Source organism: Pan paniscus, chromosome 18, assembly GCF_029289425.2.
Source record: "Pan paniscus chromosome 18, NHGRI_mPanPan1-v2.0_pri, whole genome shotgun sequence".
In the NCBI taxonomy this organism is placed as follows: Eukaryota; Metazoa; Chordata; class Mammalia; order Primates; family Hominidae; genus Pan; species Pan paniscus.
Window position 1 is genome coordinate 27,096,898 of NC_073267.2, and position 22,980 is coordinate 27,119,877.

At 45.1% G+C, this 22,980-nt stretch overlaps 1 protein-coding gene across 1 annotated transcript in view; it reads left to right on the forward strand.

Moving 5' to 3' along the window:
* The first annotated feature begins 6,752 nt into the window (after positions 1 to 6,752).
* HS3ST4 (heparan sulfate-glucosamine 3-sulfotransferase 4) overlaps positions 6,753 to 22,980 on the forward strand; it is a 442,976-nt gene continuing 426,748 nt past the window's right edge. Inside the window, exon 1 of the mRNA XM_034951138.4 lies at positions 6,753 to 7,936. Within this exon, the coding sequence (XP_034807029.3) occupies positions 7,203 to 7,936 (734 nt within the window). The 5' untranslated portion in view covers positions 6,753 to 7,202. The remainder of the gene's footprint in view (positions 7,937 to 22,980) is intronic.

Genomic DNA, 22,980 nt, shown 5'->3' on the forward strand with positions numbered 1-22,980 from the left:
GAGGGATAGCATTAGGAGAAATACCTAATGTAAATGACGAGTTAATGGGTGCAGCACACCAACATGGCACATGTATACGTACGTAACAAACCTGCACGTTGTGCACATGTACCCTAAAACTTAAAGTATGTATTAAAAAATGTGCTTCCACAGCAGGGCATTCTGTATTCTCTCTCTCTCTCTCTTGTTTTAGAGATGGCATCTTCCTCTGTCACCCAGGTTGGAATGCAATGGTGTGATCATAGCTCACTGCAGCCTCCAACTCCCGGGCTCAAGTGATCCTTCTGCCTCAAACTCTTGATAAGCTAGGACTACAGGGGTGCACCACTGCACCAGGCTAATTTTTTAAATATTTTGTAGAGATGGCGGTCTTACTATGTTGCTCAGGCTGGTCTGAAACTCCTGGCCTCAAGTGATCTTCTCACCTCGACCTCCCAGAGCACCGGGATTACAGGCGTGAGCCACCATGCCTAACTGTATTTTCTCTCTTTTAGTACTTGTCTCACTTTATTAAACTTTAATGAGGACGGAGACCTTGCTGTCTGTCTCACTACTTTATCGTCAACGTCTAATCCAGGGCCAGGAATATACTAGTCGCTTAAAAATGACAATTGAAAGAATGAATAAATAAGTGAAACAAAAGGAGAGCAAGAGGTTTATAAAACTGAACAAAGCAGCGTTAGACGTCAAAACACTAATCCAGTTCCAGGTTTATGAAGGGTTTATGTCAATGAAATTACAGAAGGTCCAATAAGATAAAATATAATGGAGATTGGCCCCCTATATTTCTAGACGGGAAAATTCCAACATTATGGGTTTATTATGACATTGAAGTTTCAAACTGTTGGGAAATAACCAGTGCTAGGAAAAAAAAGAAAGAGTTAGATAGCTTGGTAAAACTACACACAAACATGAATTTCAGATGGTTTAAATATTTGTGTGTAGAAAATAAACAAAAAATGTCCTAGAAGAAAGTATAGATGAATGTTTACACAGTTTGAGGGATGCCTTTTTCCATCAAAGGTAAAATACACAAAAAACATCACTGAGACATTGACTACGTAATAATGAAAAACATATGTCATCAGAAACACTAAAACCAGTTAATTGGTAAAGGCAAATTGGTAATTCAATAATTGGAAGATATCTGTTAGAAAAAAACCCAGATACCTCTAATAAAAAGAGACTTTTTTGAATCAACGAGCTAGCAACCAAGCAATAGAAAACTTATAAAAATATGATAAACAGGCAAATAAACATAAAACATGAAAGATAAATGTCAGCTCAAGTGGCTGTAACAAAATATAATAGATTAGGTGGCTTAAAAAAAGGAAATTTCTTTTCTTTCTTTTTTTTTTAGACAGAGTCTTGCTCTGTCCCCCAGGCTGGAGTGCAGTGGCACTATCTTGGCTCACTGCAACCTCCGTGTCCTGGGTTAAAGTGATTCTCCTGCCTCAGCCTCCAGAGTAGCTGGGACCTCAGACGCGTGCCACCATGCCCAGCTAATTTTTTGTATTTTTAGTAGAGACTGGGTTTCACCGTGTTAGCCAGGATGTTCTTGATCTCCTGACCTCATCATCCGCCCACATCGGCCTCCCAAACTGCTAGGATTACGGGCATAAGCCACTGCGCCCAGCCTAGGAAATTTATTTTCTCGCAGTTCTGAAAACCGGAAGTCCAAGATCAGGTGTCCAGCATGGTCCAGTTCTGGCACAGGCTCTCTTTTTGTCTTGCAGATGGCGACCTTCTTACTGTGTCTTCACATGGAGAGGGAGAAAGAGAGGGAGTGGAATAGAGATCATTTCTTCTTCTCCAGCTATAGTCCTATCTAATTAGGATTCTATATGTATGACCTCATTTAACCTTAATCACCTCTTAAAGACCCTGTTGTCCGATACAGTCACATTGGAGATTAGGGCTTCAGCATTTTGAATTCGGAGGCAGGGGGAGGGTGGCACAATTCAGTCCGTAACAAGAAATAAACAGCCAATAAATATAAACATAAGCTTGGCTCTCATCTTTATTATTTCCTTACTTCCTGACTCTTGCTCTTTTTCTAACTTCTCGAGTTGAACATGTAGCTCATTTGTTTTAAAATTTTGTTTTGGGGGGATAAGTATATTTGAATCTATAATCTTTCTTATGAGTATTGCTCAATTCTATCCACCAGATTTTGTCCTGTTGTGCTTTCAGCTCTAAGCAATTTCTATTTCCTATGTAAACACAAGGTCTTTTCAATGCAAGGTCTTTTCAGTGCAAGGTCTTATATGTTCGTGGCCACTATTATTCTGTTTTAAATCTTTTTACAAGTATACAATGTTGTCCTTTATCACCATGTTGGCTTTGTCTGGAGGCTTACCTCCAGATCTCTATAGATACACTTTTATTTGTTTGTTTGTTTTTTGTAGAGATGGGGTTTCACTATGTTGCCCAGGCTGCTCTTGAACTACTGAGCTCAAGGGATCTTCTTGCCTCGGCCTCTTTAAGTGCTGGGATTGCTGGTGTCAGCCACCATGCCTAGCTTATAGATATACTTTTTAATCAACAGATGAAAGATGAACTGAGGAAATAGAGTTGCTACATACGAGACAAGAATTCTGCTTATATTTCTGGGAAACTTTTCTTTTTTACCTGATGGGCTTTTAATCTTTCATTTATCTACTTTTGTGAAGGGGAATTCTAATATTGGAGGAGTGAAGCCATTGTGGTAAACAGCAAGGAAAATTAATAGCATGTGTGCTTTAATCAGTCGGATAGTCTAGGTTGTGCTGTGGTAATAACCAAGCCGTAAGTCTCAGGAGCTGAAAACAGCACAGATCTATTTCTTGATCATGTACCTGTCATGAGGGGCTGGATCTGTATTATCCTTAATCAACGTGCGGGATTGAGTAGATGGGTGCTGAAATAGTTTGGACGTGTGTCTCTGCCCAAATCTCATGTTGAATTGCAATTCCCAGTGTTGGAGGTGGGGCCTGGTGGGAGGTAAATGCATCTTGGGGGCAGATTTCTCATGAATAGTTTAACACCACCCCCTTGGTAATATTCTAGTGACAGTGAGTGAGTTCTCTGAGGTTTACATCACCTCCTGCCTCGCTTTCTTGCTCCTGCTCTGGCCATGCGATGTGACTGTGGCCCCTTCACCTTCCGCCATGATTGTAACTTTCCTGAGGCCTCCCAGAAGCCAAGCAGATGGCCACATAATGGTTCCCGTACAGCCTGCAGAACCATGAGCCAATTAAACCTCTTTTCTTTACAAATTACCCAGTCTCAGGTATTTACTTATAGCAATAAGAGAAAGGCCTAATACAGAAGCTAAGACCCTGTATTCAACCCTTTTCTTCTGCAATTGCTCGGGAGGGAAAACAGACCCTGGCAAATCTCCTCCTGCCTCTCAAGGCTTCTGCCTGGAAGGGACAAACCTCACTTCCGTTCATATTTCAGTAGCCAGAGCAGCACATAGTCACACCTAACTTTAAGGGGTCAGGGAAGTATATCCCTACCAGATGTCCACAACGAGACTGGACAATATTTGACGAATGTCAGTAATGACCACCACACACTGTACTGTCCTTTCCAAAGCCAATTTTTGCTGTTTGTTGATTTTTTAAAATTCCCTTTAGTTATTTGAGTTACTATGAATCCTTCCAGTGATTTTATTTTGTAGAAAATAAGCAAACAAAAAACCCTAGAACTTTACCAATATTCCAGAAGGCATTAGACTTGACATTATAAATGTTACAAACAGAACATCTTAGGACAGTGAACTTTAGCTGATACACTGGGATAGTTTTGAAGAAAGAGTACACACATATTTTTCAAGAATAAAGTTTTAATAGGAAAAGGAAGCAGAGCATGGCATAGGCCAATATTTAGATTTGAATAATTATTGGTAGGCACCCCATATCGGGCAGGGAGCCAGGGATTTTTGCATATTCTAGCTAATTCAATTTAATTCTTTATAAAAACAATTTGAGGTGAGTCTTATCCATAATTTATACATGCAGAAACTGAGGCTGAGGGAGGTAAAATGACCTTTCCAAAAGCCACTTAGCTAGCAAATGACAGCTTTGCTCGAACGCTATCATCTGATACTACGGAGACAGAAGAGAAGGACGCAGTGTGTATGTTTGGACAGCATGCACTGTTTGGTTTGGCAGGACTGCGAGATACACCAAAGGTAGGGGGAATCTTGAGTACCAAGGTAAAGAGGTTGGAGTTTATTAGTTAGGTAGTGAGATAACGGTTTTTTGAGTCGGGGGGACATTGGTAGAGCTAAAAAAACATTGCCTCAGAAACATTGATCTGCTATTGTTGTCTAGGATGAAGGGAAATGAGGCAGAGTGAGGCCAGGAGACCAGTTAGAGGAATTCTATGGGTGTTGGCAGGGGAGACAGAAAACTATCTTCCATTGAGTCTTCAGATCCATTGGGAATGCCTGGATGACGTCGGAGTTCGCCCTGTGTAGGTAGCTCCCACTTTTCATTGTAGGTTTCTCAAGGACTTGCTCCTAGAAAAAGCGTGGCTCAAAAGTAGATAAAAAATAGGCAACTGCCTAAGTGTGAAATTTACAAAGTTCCTCTCCAAAAAAGCCCGCCTCCTCCCTATCACTTGTGGGCCTGACATTTTACCAAAGGGGCTCTATTCTTTCAAGAGTTTGTTATTAAAGCGTGACTATTTGAGGATTGGAGGCAAAAGGGATACTGAGAAATGTCCTTACTAGCAGTGTCAAGGCAAGTGACATAAATGTGTGGGGGGGCAACTTGTATGAGCACTGTGAAAACGGCAGCATGTTCACTCTACTTCTCAGCTCTGACTGAGGGGCTCAAAGTTCAGGGTCTGCTGATTTTTCAACAGTAACGTCCTCTCCAAGGTGTTTTTTTTTCCCTTTTTTGGGAAAGCCCCCAGTTTAAACTATTGCAGCCAGTTTACATTTCTTAATGTCACTGTGCTGGCCACATTCAGAGCTCCATTTGCCACCGTCGGTTTTGATACCTTTTTACCAAAACCTTTCCAAATTTGAGAGCCCATCTTTAGTAAAACTGGGCATGGAGCAGATTCGTTTGGATTGCTGAGAGGGGAGATAGAAAAGTTTGGGTGCTAGGCAGGAACTGCAAGGAGGACCTGGGCCATATGCCAGACATCTAGTGCCTGGGCCTTGAAAGGGAGACTGGTCGCTGACAAAGCAATATCTGTTGCAACCCAGGCTTCGTAGATGACCACCTTGGATCATGGCTCGGAGCACAAGGAGGGCTGGGCAGTGCTTGTGTTTCTCTCCGTTCCAGTTGGCCCCTTCCCACTGACATTACAGTAATGCAGTTGTGTGCTGTTTGAAAAAGCATCCCTAGTTACACAGAATGATTTACAGGACACCAGACTCTGCATTTCAGAGGTCTCCAGTGTACCATAAAAAATATATTATAAAAGAATAATCTTTATCTGAACTAAAGCTGCAGTGAAGGAAACTCGTGTCCAGCTGAGAGCAGCAGTGAGCTTTTGTTCACTCAGGGAAAAGTCCGTGTTCTTTATCTTATTTGATTAACATTTTTTTTCTCTTTGGCACTAGGTATCTCGTTAATATTTAGACATTATATACATTTTCTTTCAACTGGTTTTCCTATTAAGTGATCAAACAAAACCGGAGATGCCAGCCACAGCAGCCAACAAGGGAAAAGCAGCCCCGTCAGGCACCCAGCTGTGGCTGGGGGGCAAATGGTACTCACTAGAGCCACCCCCAGGAGGCACTTGGCAGAGCTCTGTGCAGAGCCAGCCCCGGTTGCAGAAAGCTGAGTTTGTTGGAGTGCCTCAGTTGATCACTCTGTCTCTTTCTCCCATTTCCCTCACTTCCCTGAGCAAAATGCAACAGGAAGCAAAGTCTAGTTGTGAATCTTCCAAAGCCTTCTGATGTTTACCATGTTCCCCCAGGAGAGGGAGGTGAGGGGTGGAGATCTCTCTGCAAAGAAAATACACTTAAAAAATTTCAGCGAGCCGATGCACAGACACCCTGCAACCCAGCTTGTCTCCGCTTATTAGGTGTTCAGAGCGACAGTGGTCCCACACTATTTCAGTCCAGGAAACCATGAACTCCGTTAGTGGCAATGCCCCCGAAGAGGCGCAGGTGTGTGCACCTGTGATTAAGGGTGTCGAGGAGGGGCAGCCTCATCTCTTGAAGCAGAAAGTGTTGTCACCTGGTGATGGGACAGAGGGAAAAGCTCTGGGGCTGGGAAACCTGGGGGCTTGTGTCAAAGCTCCACCCATCAGGAGCTTCAAGAGAAGATGGGGGGCGGGGGGCGGTGGCTGGAAAGATGGAAGTTGGGATGGGAAAGCGGTTGTAGAAAAGGATTCACTCCTGGGCCGAAGGCAGGAGGATATCCCGGGCGAGAGAAGGGAGGGTCGGGGATGGGCTGAGTTGGAGTCCCAGAGGAAAAGCGGAAGCGAGAGCTTCGTCACCCGCTGTCTTCCAGCTCCCGGTGCGCGGCACCGGAGGCAGGCGTTGGGCTTTACCTCTCTAAAAGTACTGGGGCAAAGGAATGGAGAACACGGCGTCCCGAGCTCCCAAGGGAGGGGAGTAAGCGAGGTGGGGTGGGGAACACCCCAAGTGCGTGCGTGCTGGGGGGCTGGGGGGCACGATCTCCGTTCTCCCGGGTGCCCCAGCCCCAGCGCACGCCTCCGCTCCCGCGCCCCCCTTCGCAGGCGCGCGCGAGGCGCACCCCCCTTCCCTCGGCGGCGCCGGGCGCGCGCCCGGCCCCCTCCTCCTCCCCTCCGCGCCTCTCCTCTCTCCCGGCAGAAAGTTAGCAGCGGGGAAGGAACTCGGGGCTGCAACAGCGCGCGGCGGCGGCGGCAGAGGCTGAAGCAGAAGCCGCGGCGGAGCCGGGGAAGCGGGGGCGCTGCAGACGGAGCAGGTGCCGCCGGCGGGTCCGCGCGCCCCCCTCGGTCCCCTTGCCTGAGGCTGAGGGGGGGGCGGTGGTGGGGGGGCCACCCGGACTCGGCGGGCAGCGTGGGGCGGGGGGCCATGCGGCCGGGCTCCCCCCTGGCGCAGCGGGACAGCGGCCAGGGCCGGGGGCGCAGCGGCGTCGCTTCATGCAGCCGGGGCGGCTGGGCAGCGGCGGCGGCGGCGGCGGCGGCGGGGGCGGCGGCTGAAACCATGTCCGGGCAGCGCCGGGGGCTGCCGCCGCCGCCGCCGCCGCCGCGAGCCGGGAGCCGCGATGGCCCGGTGGCCCGCACCTCCTCCGCCTCCGCCTCCGCCTGCACCTCTGGCCGCGCCGCCGCCGCCCGGCGCCTCTGCTAAGGGGCCGCCGGCGCGCAAGCTGCTTTTTATGTGCACCTTGTCCCTGTCTGTCACCTACCTGTGCTACAGCCTCCTGGGCGGCTCGGGCTCCCTGCAATTCCCCCTGGCGCTGCAGGAGTCGCCGGGCGCCGCCGCCGAGCCCCCGCCGAGCCCGCCGCCACCCTCTCTGCTGCCTCCCCCCGTGCGCCTCGGCGCCCCCTCGCAGCCACCCGCGCCGCCGCCGCTGGACAACGCGAGCCACGGGGAGCCGCCCGAGTCCCCAGAGCAGCCAGCCGCCCCCGGGACCGACGGCTGGGGGCTGCCGAGCGGCGGCGGAGGCGCCCGGGACGCCTGGCTCCGGACCCCGCTGGCCCCCAGCGAGATGATCACGGCTCAGAGCGCGCTGCCGGAGAGGGAAGCGCAGGAGTCCAGCACCACCGACGAGGATCTCGCAGGCCGGAGAGCGGCCAACGGGAGCAGCGAGAGGGGCGGCGCCGTCAGCACCCCCGACTATGGGGAGAAGAAGCTGCCACAGGCGCTCATCATCGGGGTCAAGAAAGGAGGGACCCGCGCGCTGCTGGAGGCGATCCGCGTGCACCCGGACGTGCGGGCGGTGGGCGTAGAGCCGCACTTCTTCGACAGGAACTACGAAAAGGGGTTGGAGTGGTACAGGTAGGACCCTGGGCTCCGCGGGCTGGTGGAGACGCGTGGGGGAGACGCGGAGGGGAAGCCGCGGCTTTCCACGCCCTTCGAGCATCCAGGCACCGTCCCGAGAGGCCCAAGCCCCCGCGAGGGCTCTGCAAACCCTGGCGGCGTTGCTCAGGGGGATCGGCTGAGAGGGCTGGACTCCAGCGAAAGGTCACTTTATTTCAGGGCGAGGGGAGGAGGTGTCACCCTGCCCTGCCTCCCGCGCTCCTCATCCAAGGAGGTGCTGTCTGAATCTGCCCAGCTCCAAGCCTGGGAACCCCCAGCCCTCGTGCCTGCTGGGTGTTTTCGAAACCAGGCTCTTGCGGGGTTCTGGGATTCTGGGCTGAGGACTTTGAGGAGTGAGACAGGGTGGCTAAATTGACTAAGGGGATTTGAGGTCCCCTGGAATCTCTTAAAATCACCCTCAAACGCATTTGCGTGGCTGGAATTCAACTTTAGTGTGTTAAGGTCAGAGCAAAATGAATAGGGAACAGTTACAAAGATCACGCTGGCGTTTTGGCTTTCTAGTAAAGAAAGGATGCCTCCCACCTCCGTAACTTTCCATCCCCCTTGGCTGAATGAGCACGGAGTTGATTTTGCACCAGAAGCCTCAATGTCTGCATGACAGTTGGTGCCCTGAGAGTTTTTATGCCCCAGACCGTGCCCTGTCTAATCTCCGCCTCCTTCGCAACAGATTGGAGCTTCTGTCTTGTGAGATGTTCATCTCCCTCCTTTCCCACCGTCTGCCGGTGGTGAGAGAAAGGGAGGAGAGAGGACTAGAAAGTTAAGTGCAGGTAAAATAAATGAATAATCCAGCTTTCCTGCCAGCCATAACATTTTAAACGGCACTGGTGCAGATGCCCCCAAACGCAAACGTCCTTCGCCTTTGTTTTTTCTCTTTCTCTCTTTCCTCCTGTTTTATATCTTTCTGGGAAACAGATCTGCATGGCTGGCTGCATCTCCATTGCATTTCGGTAATTAATTGCAAATGTCAAACAGAAACACAGCCTTTGTCAGCTGAAGTGATGTTATCATCTTAGCAGAGCCAATAGGTAAAATCAAGATTGTTTCCTGACAGGTTGCCTGCCCGTTGAGGAGATGTGCTTTCTAGGTTTAAATTACAGCCTGGGAAAGTTTTAGAATTAACTTAACTAAAGAAATATATAATAAATGTGTGCATTATGATTGATTTCTTCCACTTTTAAAAATATGCCTTATGCTTTAAAAGCTTGAGAGAAGTACACTTAGTCATAAACATTCCAGCACATTACAGGGAAGCAGCAAATGTGTCTGTTAACGTCTTGTCTGTTTCAACAGAGAGAACTAATTGCAGTATTTTAGGAGGCTTCAAACAGCCCCTTCCTATCAAAACATAAAACAGCAAATGCCTAATTTAACTGGAAAATCAGTATTTATAACATCAGAAGCCATGGCTTCCAGTTTGTGATTATAATTAAAAAGGTGTTAGGATGATTAATGCAGCAACAGCAAAATAAAGAAGGGGCACGATGTCTGGGAAGGTTTTAGTTGTTTAATTGCTGGTTGTAGGAATGTTCTGGTTTCTTCTGTGGAGTAGCTTTGGCCTTATGAGGGTAATTGCGTGTTTTTTTTTTTCCAATTCTAATTTTAGAATTATGAGAATTGTCAAATGGCCCTTCAGGGAGGCAGAAAGATCAAATCTTTCCAAGATCTGAGGTGTTTGGGTTTGTGGCAGCTGGAAACAGAGGGCCGGGGGTGTTTTATTTGGGTGACTTAAAATAAAGTTAATGAAGGATGTGTGGTGGCATGTGTATCAGGAAGTCCTATCACTGGGTCTGGAGAGTTTTCCGAATGAAAGAATAGAAGATGCCAGATTTTCCTAGATTCCTTTATGCTGATGTTAGGAAGAGAAGGTATAGAAACTACTTTGTTTGACGTGGCTCCTGATTATGTTATTCCAGCGCTGTGGTATGCCCAGCCTTCTGCTCCCAACCAGTGCTTGTGGTATTTGGGACTCAGTGTCATATTTGGTAGCCACTCACAGAACTGTTAAAGTGAAGAGGTGTGGATAGAACAAGATTCCCCTGGTCCTCACTTAAGGGGACCGTGTGGTATCTCTGTGTCCTTCATCCCCACCCCAGCATCTAGTCCAGGGGTACTGATTGAAAGCACTGGACACAAAATTCTCTTAGGAACAAGCTTCCTGCCAATACATGTCTGTCTAACATAGAGGAGATCATTAGCCCCCAGCTCTGCTTTTGGGAAGACCCGTTGGACCCACAGGATCTGAGTGTGCTGGGACTGCTTTGGACCACTCTCCAGCCTTACCACAGACAGCGGTGCTTTGAGGCATTTGTGAAATTTTCATCAGTTCCATCTATCTCTTCAGACTCCTCTCTCACTCCCGTATAGGAAGAGGGGCAGCATTCTCACTGTATTGTAGAAAAGGAAACAGTGGCATTGATTTTGTATCAGATGGCACTGATCAGTGGCATTGATTCCAGTATCAGAAACTCTTTCTCCTGGTTTCCTAGTCCAACTCTTCATCTTTTAAATGGTGGTATCTGTACCTAAACAGTATAGTTCCTTCCTATAACAGGTATGCTATCTGGGATCTATTTGACTGATTAGAGATCCACAGGTTAATTAAAGGTTTTAATTTTTCCCCTGTTTATTTATTGTTATTTTGTTTAAATGTGCTTCCAGTAGCCTATGAATTCTGCACGTGTTTCTGGTTTTTGTGTTTTCAGCAAGAGGGAGAGCCAAGAAGAAATTGGGGCTGCTCTCTGCACAGCTGGCTTGGGGTTTTCTCATATTCAACTCAACAGCCCTAGCAGGTTCAGTTCCTCAGTGTCACTCCAGTTATCTCTAAATCCGGGTTTTGCTTTCCTCCTATGCTGTTGATCTAATGTGATATAAAAATACATCTGAGATTAGAACGTGTGCATCAGATTTTCAGGGCAAGATAGACTAATGGATTGGGATGCATGTGTTAAAATCTACGGGGAAGCGAGCCTCACTTGGTGGATTGACACAGGCCAGTGATTAATAAATTGGGTGAGATTAACCCTCCATGCCCTCTTCCCTCTCCCTTTCCAAAAAAAGGCAAAGCCACAATGCACTTTTCAGAATGAGCTGATTACAAGCTGTCTAGGCAGAGACTTTAAACTCTTCTAAGGGATGGGACCTCGGGCCAGGCCAACTGGCTGCCAATGCAGAACTCATCAAGGTGACAGAGACAACATGAGCTGTTTGCTCTCTCATGGTTTGCAGAGCATACAGTAACCATGACCACTTTACACTGGAAACCATTCAGCCCCAGGGCAATGGGAAGTGATTGTCCATGGTTGGTTTGTTTTTTTTTTTTTCTTTTGAGATGAAGTCTTGCTCTGTCGCCCAGGCTGGAGTGCAGTGGCGCAATCTCGGCTCACTGCAACCTCCGCCTCCCGGATTCAAGCGATTCTCCTGCCTCAGCCTCCCGAGTACCTGGGAGCTCTTCCATAGTTTTAAGTTGTCTTCAGTGTCAGCAGTGAATACACACATTCCATTGGCTAGGGGAAAGTAACTCAGGAAAATGCTCTACAAAGTCACGCTTATGCTACCCAGAGGAAAATGGTCAGTGCTCAGCAGCATATTTTGCATGTGGCAACTGGGGAGAGAATGGAGAAGGATGGAATTTCATTGGTGTTTACCGAATGCCTGCCATTGTGGCAATTGGTGCTACCTACAATTATAGACCTGTTATTTCATTTGAGCGTTTTGATGATATGGTGAGATACGTAGCAGCATTTCCACTTTACATGTGGCTCCGAGAGGGTAAATGATTAACTCAGGGTCACTTGGCTGTTCAGTGCTTCTGCTGAGATTTGAACCTGCTGTCTAATTTCAAAGGGCTGATTTCTTCCCTTGTACCACACTGCCACACATAAAGTACTAGGAAGCATATACCCTGTGTTCATTCATTCATTCATTCATTCAATTATTTAAAAAATATCTACCATATGCCGTGCACTGTATTAGGTACTGGGGATAAAATGGTGAATAAGATAGATGAAGCACCTGTTCTCCTGGAACTAACATTTTAGTGGGAGGGTTGTGGAGACAGCAGACAAAGAGCCAAATAATATGTAATACAAATTCTGGTGGTGATAAAGACTACAAAGAAAAATAAAGTAATGGATGGCCCAGAGCTGTTTTGTCCAGTATGGTAGCTACTGTCTGTATGTGGCTATTGAATAGGTAAAATGTCCAAATTGAGATGTGCTGTAAGTGTAAGATACACAGAATACTAAATTACTCTAATAATTTTAGATTGCTTACATGTTGAAATTATACTCATATCAAGTAAAACGTCTTGCAATTAAGTCTACCTCTTTTTACCTTTTCAATGTGGCTACTAGAAAATTTAAAAGTACGCTTGTGACTCACATATTTCTACTGGGCAGCACCTGTGTGGTGTAGTGCTTTGTAAACTTTAGGATTATCTAGGGATCTTGTTAACATGCAGATTTGGATTCAGCCAGTCTGAAGAGGAGCCTGGGAGTCCACATTTTGTCTTTCTTTTCTTTTTTTTTGAGACGGGGTCTCGCTCTGTTGCCAGGCTGGAGTGCAGTGGTGTTATCTCTGCTTCAAGCGATTATCCTGTCTCAGCCTCCTGAGTAGCTGGGACTACAGGTGCGCACCACCACATCTAGCAAATTTTTGTATCTTTAGTAGAGACGGGGTTTCACCATGTTGGCCAGGATGGTCTCGATCGCTTGACTTTGTGATCTGCCTGCCTCGGCCTCCCAAAATGCTGGGATTAGAGGCGTGAGCCACCGTGCCCGGCCCAGGAGTCCACATTTCTACAAGGTTGCTGATGCTGCTGCTGCTGCTGCTGTCTGGATCTCACTTTGAGTAGCAAAGTCCTGGAAAGTAATTGGGGAATGTGTGTGTGCATGTTGGTTGTTATTATTTGAAAAAATTTTTTTAAAGACAGGGGTCTCACTTTGTTGCCCAGGCTGGTCTCAAACTCCTGGCCTCAAGGAATCTGCCGTTCTCAGCCTCCCAAAGTGCTGGGATACGGGCATGTACCACGAGGCCAGGACAACATATGAGTTATATTAAGTAGAATGATTAGGGAAAACCTCTCTTTGGAGGTGATGTAAATGCAGTAACAGAGTAAGACCCTCCCATGTGAAGATCTGGGTGGAGAGGTCTCCACTTGGAGGGAACAGTCAGTGCCAAGGCCCTGGGGTGGAAACAAGCTTCGTGGCCCTACAGAGTGTCCTTTCTTGATTCTAAAAGCACTGTTTTTGTTGCTGGACAAATCCGGGTTCAAAACGTGGCTTTGAGACTTATGAATTGGATGATCTTGGTTGAATAACTTATTTGACATCACTTAGCTTCAGTTGTTTATCTGAGGGTAATTGCTTCCTTTTGGATTGTTGGGAGGAATAAATGAAATAATAAAAGTGAATGTATTTTCTAAACAAAATGAGTATCCTAGAGCAGAAATCCAAATAGAGTCTCAGCTACCGAGTCTGTCCATTTCTCAAATCAGTTTAGTCTCTTGTATGCTCTACTTTCTATCACAGCTGTCATAATATTGTCCAAAGAGGCTGTTATTTGGGATGGTTGGGGAAAACCCCAATAATGATTGGCTTTGCAGTGTGCATCCTTACCCTTTTAAACTGAAGGTCACACAACTTCAGGGCTCAGGCAGGTCGTATAAATGAGCGAGGTAGACTAGGTGGAGAGAAGCTAAAGTGCCTGCCTGTGCTCTGGCTGAAGGGGAAGCCACTGCTGCAGTCTAGCTACTTTTTTCCCCATGTGCAAATGTGGCATTGGGGTTATGAGATCTTCCACTTTGTAAGAGAAACTGGGAATCCAGGTTTTGATTTGAAATCTTTTGATTTTTAATATTGGCAACAGATTTAAGTTTCTTAAAAGCCCAGTGGGGGCCAACATTGTGGGACAAACAAAATACATCTGTGGGCTGGATACAGCCAGCTGGCTACCAGTTTGTGATCTCTGGTTTAAACTCATTTCAGAAAACAACGGACATGCCCATACCCTGTGTACCCTGTGCAGTGGTCAGAATCGTGGCTTACATGTGCTATTTTAGTGTAGGGTTTTTTCTTTTTCTTCCTTTACAGATTTTGTAACAGCATGGGGGAAATACCTCCCGGATATATTGCAGCATCCACAAAAGCCTGATATAAACAAGAACATTGAGGCAGAAAAAAGAAAATTCGCAAATACATTCCGCTCTGTTCTCAATTAACGTTCTCTTGAAACTGGGGAAATTCTCAATTTTTCACTCGTTAATCAGGAGTGCTTGTATTTGATCTATATCGATAACTTGCACTTATAAAATAGATTACGCTCAGGCGGATTAAGATCTTAGAGTTAGAAAAACTGGATTCCAGGCTTGGCTTTGCCACATACTAGTTTTATTGGACAACAGGTTACTTATATTAATCTCTGTTTCTTAGGTGATGAAGGTGTTTTAACTCCATAGGGTCCATTCACCTATGAAAAGACTTTGGTTCCAGAACACATTTCTGTATTAGACTCTTCAGAAAGAGGAAGCTGTGGAATAGAAGCAACATGGTTTGGAGCATGTTTTGTATGTCTGAGCCAGAATCTATTGGATAAATTACTTAATATAGCTAAGCCTCAATTTCTCCATCTGCAGAATGAGCTCAATATTACCCGCTGCCAAAGGATTACGTGAGGATGACACGAAATGGCATTTAAAGTGCCTTATGTAGAGCTTGTGACAGAGTAAATGTCTCTCTCCTCTTCTTTCCTCTGTTTCCCATTTTTCTTTTCTCTCTTACTCTTCTCCTTCATTTTCCTTCAATGCCTTCCTTTATCCTGCCCATCAGTACTGAAGGCCCTAAAGAGAAAGCTGTAATGCATTTTTCATTTAAATATAGTCTTTTATTTCAAGATTATGTCTGAATGAGGGATTTTAAACCCTGAAGCAGCTCTTAAGTAGCTCTCCAGAGAATAATCAGAACCGGATTCCAGAATTTGGTCTATTGTAACTTGAGCTGAAGGAGGAAAAAAAGTATGATTTCATGAGGTAACTGCAGCCAGAATTCTCCACAAAAGAAATGCGGTAAGGAGGTGGACAGGCTCTGTGGACTTCCACGCTGACATTCTCTTGAGCCTCCAGTAGGAATGGGTGCCACTTGCCCCAGGTAAGTTCAGAGGCATTTAGGATGCCAGGAGCCTGTTTGCCTTTGGTGCTTCTGCAGAAACGAAGGCATTTGGGAATGCAGGATTGCTCCCCAAGACCCTGCAAAACCCTCTATTTTGAGATTCGGCTGCTTTCACCGGTGTTCTCTAGACATCCTAACATGATTTATTTATTTTTATTTTTTATTTTTGAAAATCATACCAGGCATTTTCACTTTTAAATCAAGTCAGGAGAGAGGCCTCGAGACTTTAGATGAATGAAAGATTGCTAGGGTTGTTTGTCAGAAAGTTTTAAGGGTTTTGGTTTTGCATAATGGATGATCTCTCTGGAACGGATTGAACCACCGCCCCGTTCAAGTAATCTCCTGATTTCATTGGTTTTTGCAGTTTAACAAGCTCCTCTATAACTGTCTTGGGAATTGCATTCTGTAATTATAATTCACTAAGGGAGCTTTTCAGCCCATCTTGCCATTAATTAAAAGAAGGTGGTTGGCTTTTTTGTTGTTGCTGTTTGTACTCACTACTTAGGACTTACTTGCCTTAAACATTTTTTTTTCAACCTTATTTAAGAATATACAAGGAAACAATGCAACATGTGAATTAGACAATATTTTTTTTCAGTTGCAAATGACAGAAATGGAACTTACACTGTTGTAAACAACAAAAGACATTTGATTGCCTTACGTGATTGAGAAGTCTGGGGATAACTTGGTTTCAGGAAAAACTGGATCCAGGGGCTCAAATGATGTCACTAGGCCCCTGTCTCTTTCCATTCTTTGCCATGTTTGTCTCTACCTGGCTTCATTCTCAGACAGGCTGTCTCACCACAGTTTAGGCAAGATGGTAAGAAGCATTCCTAGACAAACATATTTTATGTTTATTAATCTTTTTGGAAACAGTTTTTCTTAAGAACTTCTGTAGGAAATTCCTAGAGATGCCTTGGGCCCAGGTTGGCTCCTGTGCCCTATTCCTAGAGCAATAATTGTGTGGGATTCTAATCAGGCCTAGGAGATGTAGCTAGCCCTTTGGCTTGGGGTGGTGGTAAGAGTAGAGAAGCAGGGTTCTCTATTCTTTACGGGGAAACCGTTCCATGTAATTTCCCCATTGCAGCCACATGAAATAGTTTCCCCATAGAGAAAGAGGGATTCAAGGGTGCTATTTTTAGAAAAGTGGGGGCCAGTTAAGCCAGATGTACGTTAAGTATATAAAGATCCATCCCTGGCCAGGCATATGATCTCTCTAATCCACTGGAGGGATTAGAGAGACTGGAGGGAGGTGCAGAGGGTGTTTGGGGACTTGTTATTTAGTTATTAATTCTGTGCAGCTGTTATTTAGTTATTCATTCATGTATTTATTCATTAAACATGTATTATCAACCATGTGCTATGTGCTTGGCTGAAACATGAACCAATCATGGCCAGCGATCTGAAAGAACTCACAGAGTGGAGAAATGGACATGTAAATGATCACATTGAAAGGTGTTATCAGTCTTGACAGAATGGGATTTATTCTAAGAATGGAAGGATGGTTCAATCTTGGGGAATGTAATAATGTGATTTATTGTTAATACAGGCAAATGAGAAAAATTTGTGATTTATTTTATGGATGCTGAAAAGATGTCTTATAAAAAGAAATATCTATTTCTGATTTTCAGAACAACCTGCTATTAAAATAGGGTCATACCTAAAGCCAGCATCATCTTTAGTGGTTTAACACTAGAAGCATTTCCACTAAATCCAGAACCAGCCCGAAGTGCTCATTACTGTTACTATTATTTAACCATTGTTCAGGACTTATTAGATAATACAATTAGAAAAGCAAAAGGAGAAAGGGGGGAGGTAGAATTATTACTATTTGCAAAGTAATTTTAACTTTTTCTTTTTGGAAAACCTAAGATTACCAATCTTCCTATGAGTCTATTGGAAATAATAATAGAATTCATTAAGGTGGCTGGTAAGGAAAAAACAATGTATAATTTATAGATTTCCTATATGCCTATGCCACCCATTGTGAAAATATAATGGGAAAAAATACTGTGTGTATAGAACCAACCAGAGAGACAAAATAACTAGGAATAAATTTAGCAAAAATTGCAAGAGACTTGTAAAAACAAAATATCAATACTCTACTAAGGGGCGCTGGAGAGGACAGGTGTAAATGGAGAGACATCCTTCTCTAGGGTGGCATTTCTTTCTTTTCCTTCCCTCCTCCTCCCCTTTCCTGTCTCCCTTTTCTTTCCCATTCTTGTTTGTTTGTTTGTCTAAGTCACTGCTGCCTAAATTGAGATCAGATGTGTTTGAGGGTGATCTGAAAATATTGTTTATATAAACTTGACCAAAATGTACTTCATATATGGGATATCCTTCCTTTGCACATTTTATTTGACAGAGGAAAGGGTGGCAAAATAACTGTCACTGTTTAGATTCATAAACTATTATAATCCCTTGCAGAGGGGCTGACTGCCTTACACCCCCAATTCAGGGGTAGAAGAACCATGCCCAAGGAGTGGATTAAGAGTTGAGCTGGTGGCTCAACTCAACTCTTAAGAGTTGAGCGCGGTGGCTCACAACTGTAATCCCAGCACTTTGGGAGCCTGAGGCAGGTGGATCACAGGGTCAAGAGATCGAGACCATCCTGGCTCACATGGTGAAACCCTGTCTCTACTAAAAATACAAAAATTAGCCGGGCATGGTGATGCGTGCCTGTAATCCCTGCTACTCAGGAGGCTGAGGCAGGAGAATCGCCTGAACCCGGGATGCAGAGGTTGCATTGAGCTGAGATTGCACCACTGTACTCCAGCCAGCCTGGTGACAGAGCAAGAGTCTGTCTCAAAACAAACAAACAAAAAAAAAAGAGTTGAGCTGGTGCACATTAGTCAATGTGGATGCACTCATGTTGCCACATAGCAAAAAGTGAATCAGAGACAAACCATGGTTATTTTAGGATGGGAGGGGGAGATGGAGGTTCGAATCTGATGGAATAACAGTCGCCGTGGGAGTGGCAGCACTGGTGGTAGATGATATTGTATCACGTGTGCCAGGCTTGGCTCCGAGTATTGAATTCCTTTAGGCTTCACTGGCACCTCGTGAGATAGGCACTGATATTACCCACGCCTTACAGGCGAGGGAACTGAGGCACAGTGCTGGTAAGTCACTCGCTCAAACTGTGGAGTTGGGATTCAAACCTAGGTGTATGGCCTCAAGCATACGTTCTTACCTTTATTTGTCTCAGAGTTCATTTCCACTGGAAGTGGTGTCTTCCAGCCTCATGGGAGTACATAATAAGCGTCAGCATTTCCCTGCTTTTAGTTCCAGTGTGCAGATGGACAGGCTGCTGCAGGAGTCTTGCCCTCACAGTAAACAGTGGAAGTGGTTTTCTTTCTGTTCAGGGACTATGCCAAGCTTATTCCCCCTTTAGGGCCATTTTATTCTCTTTTCCCTCCTCCTGGAATATTCTGTCCCCAGATCCCTAAACTACTGGTATCTCCTTATCTTTCCTTTAGGTGTTGGCTGAAATTTCAGCTCCTCTAAAAGGCCTTTCCTGACTACCTAATTTAAATAACTTCTTCCACTTCTGAGCTTGTTATGCTGTTTTATTTTCTCCAGCACATCTATTGCTCTCCAAAGTTATCCTCATTACTTATCTCCCCCTCACTAGAAGGTAAACTGCATAGGACCAGAAATCGATCTTGTCCATTTTGTTTCAAGCCAGAGCCCAGAACAGTGCCTGGCAGATAGTAGATGCTCAATACATGGTGATTTATTAATCACCAATGATAAATCAGTGAATTCATGAACAAAAAGAGGACCTTGTATGTACGATACTCCAGGCTTCTGGAAAGAAAGAACCCTCACATTTCTTGGGAAGTGTAGCTAAGAATTGTTCTCAGCTTTTTCACATACTCTTTTTTTTGCAAGCCTATTTTGGGTGCAGAAAGAGAAACCCACTCAAATAAGCTGTGTGGGCTAGCTAGTCTCCCCCAAAGGTTCCTACAGCACACAACATTATTTCATTTATTCCTCACAGTGGCCTCATGAAGTAGATGTTTTCTTACAGATAGAGAGATTGAGACTTTGGAAGGGCAAGTGACATTCCTGAGCTCCCATAGCAGGATGTCCTGAGCTGGATGTCTTATTTATTTATGTTTAGAGATGGTGTCTCACTCTGTTGCCCAGCCTGGAGTACAGTGGCATGATCATAGCTCACAGCAGCTTTGAACTCCCGGGCTCAAGTGATCTCCTGCCTCTAGTAGCTGGACTATATAGGTGCTCCACTGTGCCTGGCTAATTTTTAAAAAAATTGCTTTGGGAGGCCGAGGCAGGTGGATCACCTGAGGTCAGGAGTTCGAGACCAGCCTGGCCAACATGGTGAAACCCTGTCTGTACTAAAAACACAAAAAATTAGCCAAGCGTGGTGACAGGTGCCTGTAATCCCAGCTACTCAGGAGGCTGAGGCAGGAGAATCGCTTGAACCCAGAAGGCAGATGTTGCAGTGAGCTGAGATCATGCCATCACACTCCAGTCTGGGCAACAAGAGCAAAACTCCATCTCAAAAAAAAAAAAAATTGTAGAGAAGACATCTTGCTCTGTTGGTTGCCCAGGCTAGTCTTAAACTCCTGCACTCAAATAATCCTACAGCTGAGGCTTGCCAAGGTGCTGGGATTACCTGTGAGCCAACGCATCCGGCCCTGGGTGCCTTCCTACTATTCCTGGCCTCTGTTGCTGTAGCACAGTTGTAGGAGATGAGCACGGATTATTCCTGATAGATCATTATGCTCCATGAGTAGTTGGATTGTCTTTCTCTGGATGTATTATCAAAATTATCTAATTGCCATGTAATAATCAGGCCATGACACAGGGGCCCCCGTTTGACTTTTGTTACCTCCTAGAGGTGTCCGCACACCATCCCCTCCAGGTTAAAGCTTCTGCAGAGGGTTAGAAATTTGGAAGCCCCTGGAGATGAGGAAATATTTGAGTCAAACTACATGGGCACCTCTGTCATAGGACAGTTTGATTGCTTGGAGCTCTGTGGTATTTTGAAAAGGAAGCTGGGCTGGCTGCGGTGGCTCACGCCTGTAATCCCAGCACTTTGGGAGGCCGAGGCAGGCAGACCACAAGGTCAGGAGGTTGAGACCACCCTGGCTAACACGGTGAAACCCCATCTCTACTAAAAATACAAAAAATTAGCTAGGCGTGGTGGCACGCACCTGTAGTCCCAGCTACTCGGGAGGCTGAAGTAGGAAAATTGCTTGAACCCAGAGGCGGAGGTTGCAGTGAGCTGAGATCGCACCACTACACTCCAGCCTGGTGATGAAGCCAGTTTCCATCCCCCCCAAAAAATAAAAATAAAAATAATTGAATAAAAGAAAAGGAAGCTGAAGGTGGAATCAGAAATTAAGGATTTGAGTCTGAGTTCTGCACCTTGTGGGACTTGTTTTGTGTGCATAGATTGGTGTGTAGAGCCTTTGTTTTCTCATTTCTCAAATGGGAATAACAACCTCTGCTAACTCCACAGTGATTTTGCAAGGGTAGAATAGTGACTGTGTGTTGGGATCGACTTAGTCTACATATGTTAGTTGTTATTAATCCATGCACGTTTTCATGAATTCCCCCAGGTTATTGGTTTCCTGGAATGTTGCAGTCCAGGGAGTACCTGAAATACAGGACAAGCACTCTTATCATAAAGTTAGATTAAGAGGTTTAATTTACAGAAACTATTTTATAGCATGGATATCAAACGTTCTCAGGGCAGACTGCGTAAAGATCTGGAGAATTCCTGGACAATCTCAGACTGTGTAACTCTTTCACCGGATTCATCATTGTTACATCATTTTTAAAATACTGAAACAACATAAAAACCTACGGAGCTACGGGGCACACTTGCTTCTTAAAACTGCCCCGCAGTTGTTGAGCTTTGGGAGTGACCAGAAGATTCTGTCATTTTGTTCTCAATTGACCTATCCTCTCTTTTCAGGCTGTGTTTCCCAGGTTGGTGTATTAACTTTCCACCTTCTAGTTGTCTCCCTAACCTGCTTTCTTTTTAAATCTTTTTTAATATAATTGTTTTTAAAATTTTACTTTAAGTTCTGGGATACATGTGCAGAACATGTGCCATGGTGGTTTGCTGCCCCTATCAACCCGTCATCTAGGTTTTAAGCCCGGCATGCATTAGGTATTTGTCCTAATGCTCTCCGTCCCCTAGCCCCCCACCCCCCGACAGGCCCTGGTGTGTGATGTTCCCCTCCCTGTGTCCATGTGTTCTCACTGTTCGACTCCCACTTATGAATGAGAACGTGCGGTGGCCTAACCTGCTTTCTAACCCTCTGTGCTAGACAGAATAATGACCTCCCTGAAATGCCTGCATCCTAATCCCTGGAACCTGCAAATATGTTAGATTAGCTGGCAAAGGGGAATTAGGTTGCAGATGGAATGAAGATTGTGAACCAACTGACTTTAAACGGGAGATTGTCCTGAATTATTTGGTTGGAGCCAATGTAATTCCGAGGAACTGTATACAGAAGGCTTCTCTTATCCGCAGTTTCACTTTCTGAGGTTTCAGTTACCCATGGTTAACTGTGCTCTGAAAACATTAATGGGAAATTTCAGAAATAAATGTTCATAGGTTTTAAGTTGCTCATCATTCTGAGTAGTGTGGTGACATCTTGCGCTGTCCTGCTCTGTGCCACCCAGGATGTGAATTATCCCTTTGTTCAGCATGTCCACCCTGTAGACTCTACCCATCCTTGAGTCACTCAGCAGCTGTCTTGGTTATCAGATCGACTGTCGTGGTATCTCAGTGCTTATGTGTGAGTAACCTTTATTTTACTTAATGATGGCCCCAGAGTGCAAGAGTAGTGATGCTGGTAATTCAGGTAAGCCAAAGAGAACCCATGAAGTGCTTCTTTTAAGTGAAAAGGCAAAACTTTTCAATTTAGAAAGGGTAAGAATAGTAAAATAAAATATTTTGAGAGAGAGACCATAATCACGTAACTTTTATTATAATATATTGTTATAATTCTATCTTATTATGAGTTGTTAATCTCTTACTGTGCCTAATTTATAAATTTAACTTTATCATAGCTATGTATGTATAGGAAATAACATAGTATCTATAGGGTTTTGTATTGTTGATGGTTTTAGGAAGTCACTGGGGGTCTTGGAGCATATCCTCTGTAGATAAGGGGGCACTATTGTAAATGGAAGAGGGAGGCAGAGAGAGAACCAGAAGGTAGTATGAGAAGGACTCAATCACTGTTGCTGGCTTTGGCAATAGAGGAAGAGGCTACAAGCCAATGTGGGCAGCTTCTAGAAACTGGAGAAAAGGCAAGGATCTGACCCCTATTCACTGCTTCAGCCACATTCATTTGCCTTATTTTCTTTGTTCCTCTGCTTGAGCTTTGCTAGCCTCCTTGCTGTACCTGAGAAGTCAAACATGGCCCTGCCCCAGGGCCTTTGCACTTGCTGCTTCCACCACTTACAATGTTTCTTTGCATTAGATAATTGCATGTCTTATGTCCTCCCTTCATTCAGGTCTCTGCTCAATCATCTTATCCTCAGGGTGGCTTTTTCTTGTACCACCTGGACTCACCTGCTAGTGGTAAGAGCATCACTTATTAGAAAATGCTGGTGAACAGTGTCATCATTGACATATGCCTGTATTCCATAGTTACTCCACACCCACCCAGGTTTCTGGTATCCTAATTTCCTGTTTTTTAATTCCCCTATTCTGGAGAGAGGATCTAGTCATTGATCCGGTACCACAAAATGACCTTAATGTTGCTGGGGTCAAAATTTAAAAGATGTTTATGTAACACTCAGCTATCCCTGCTATTTAAGTATGCTGCCACCAGGTGGTGATTGTGG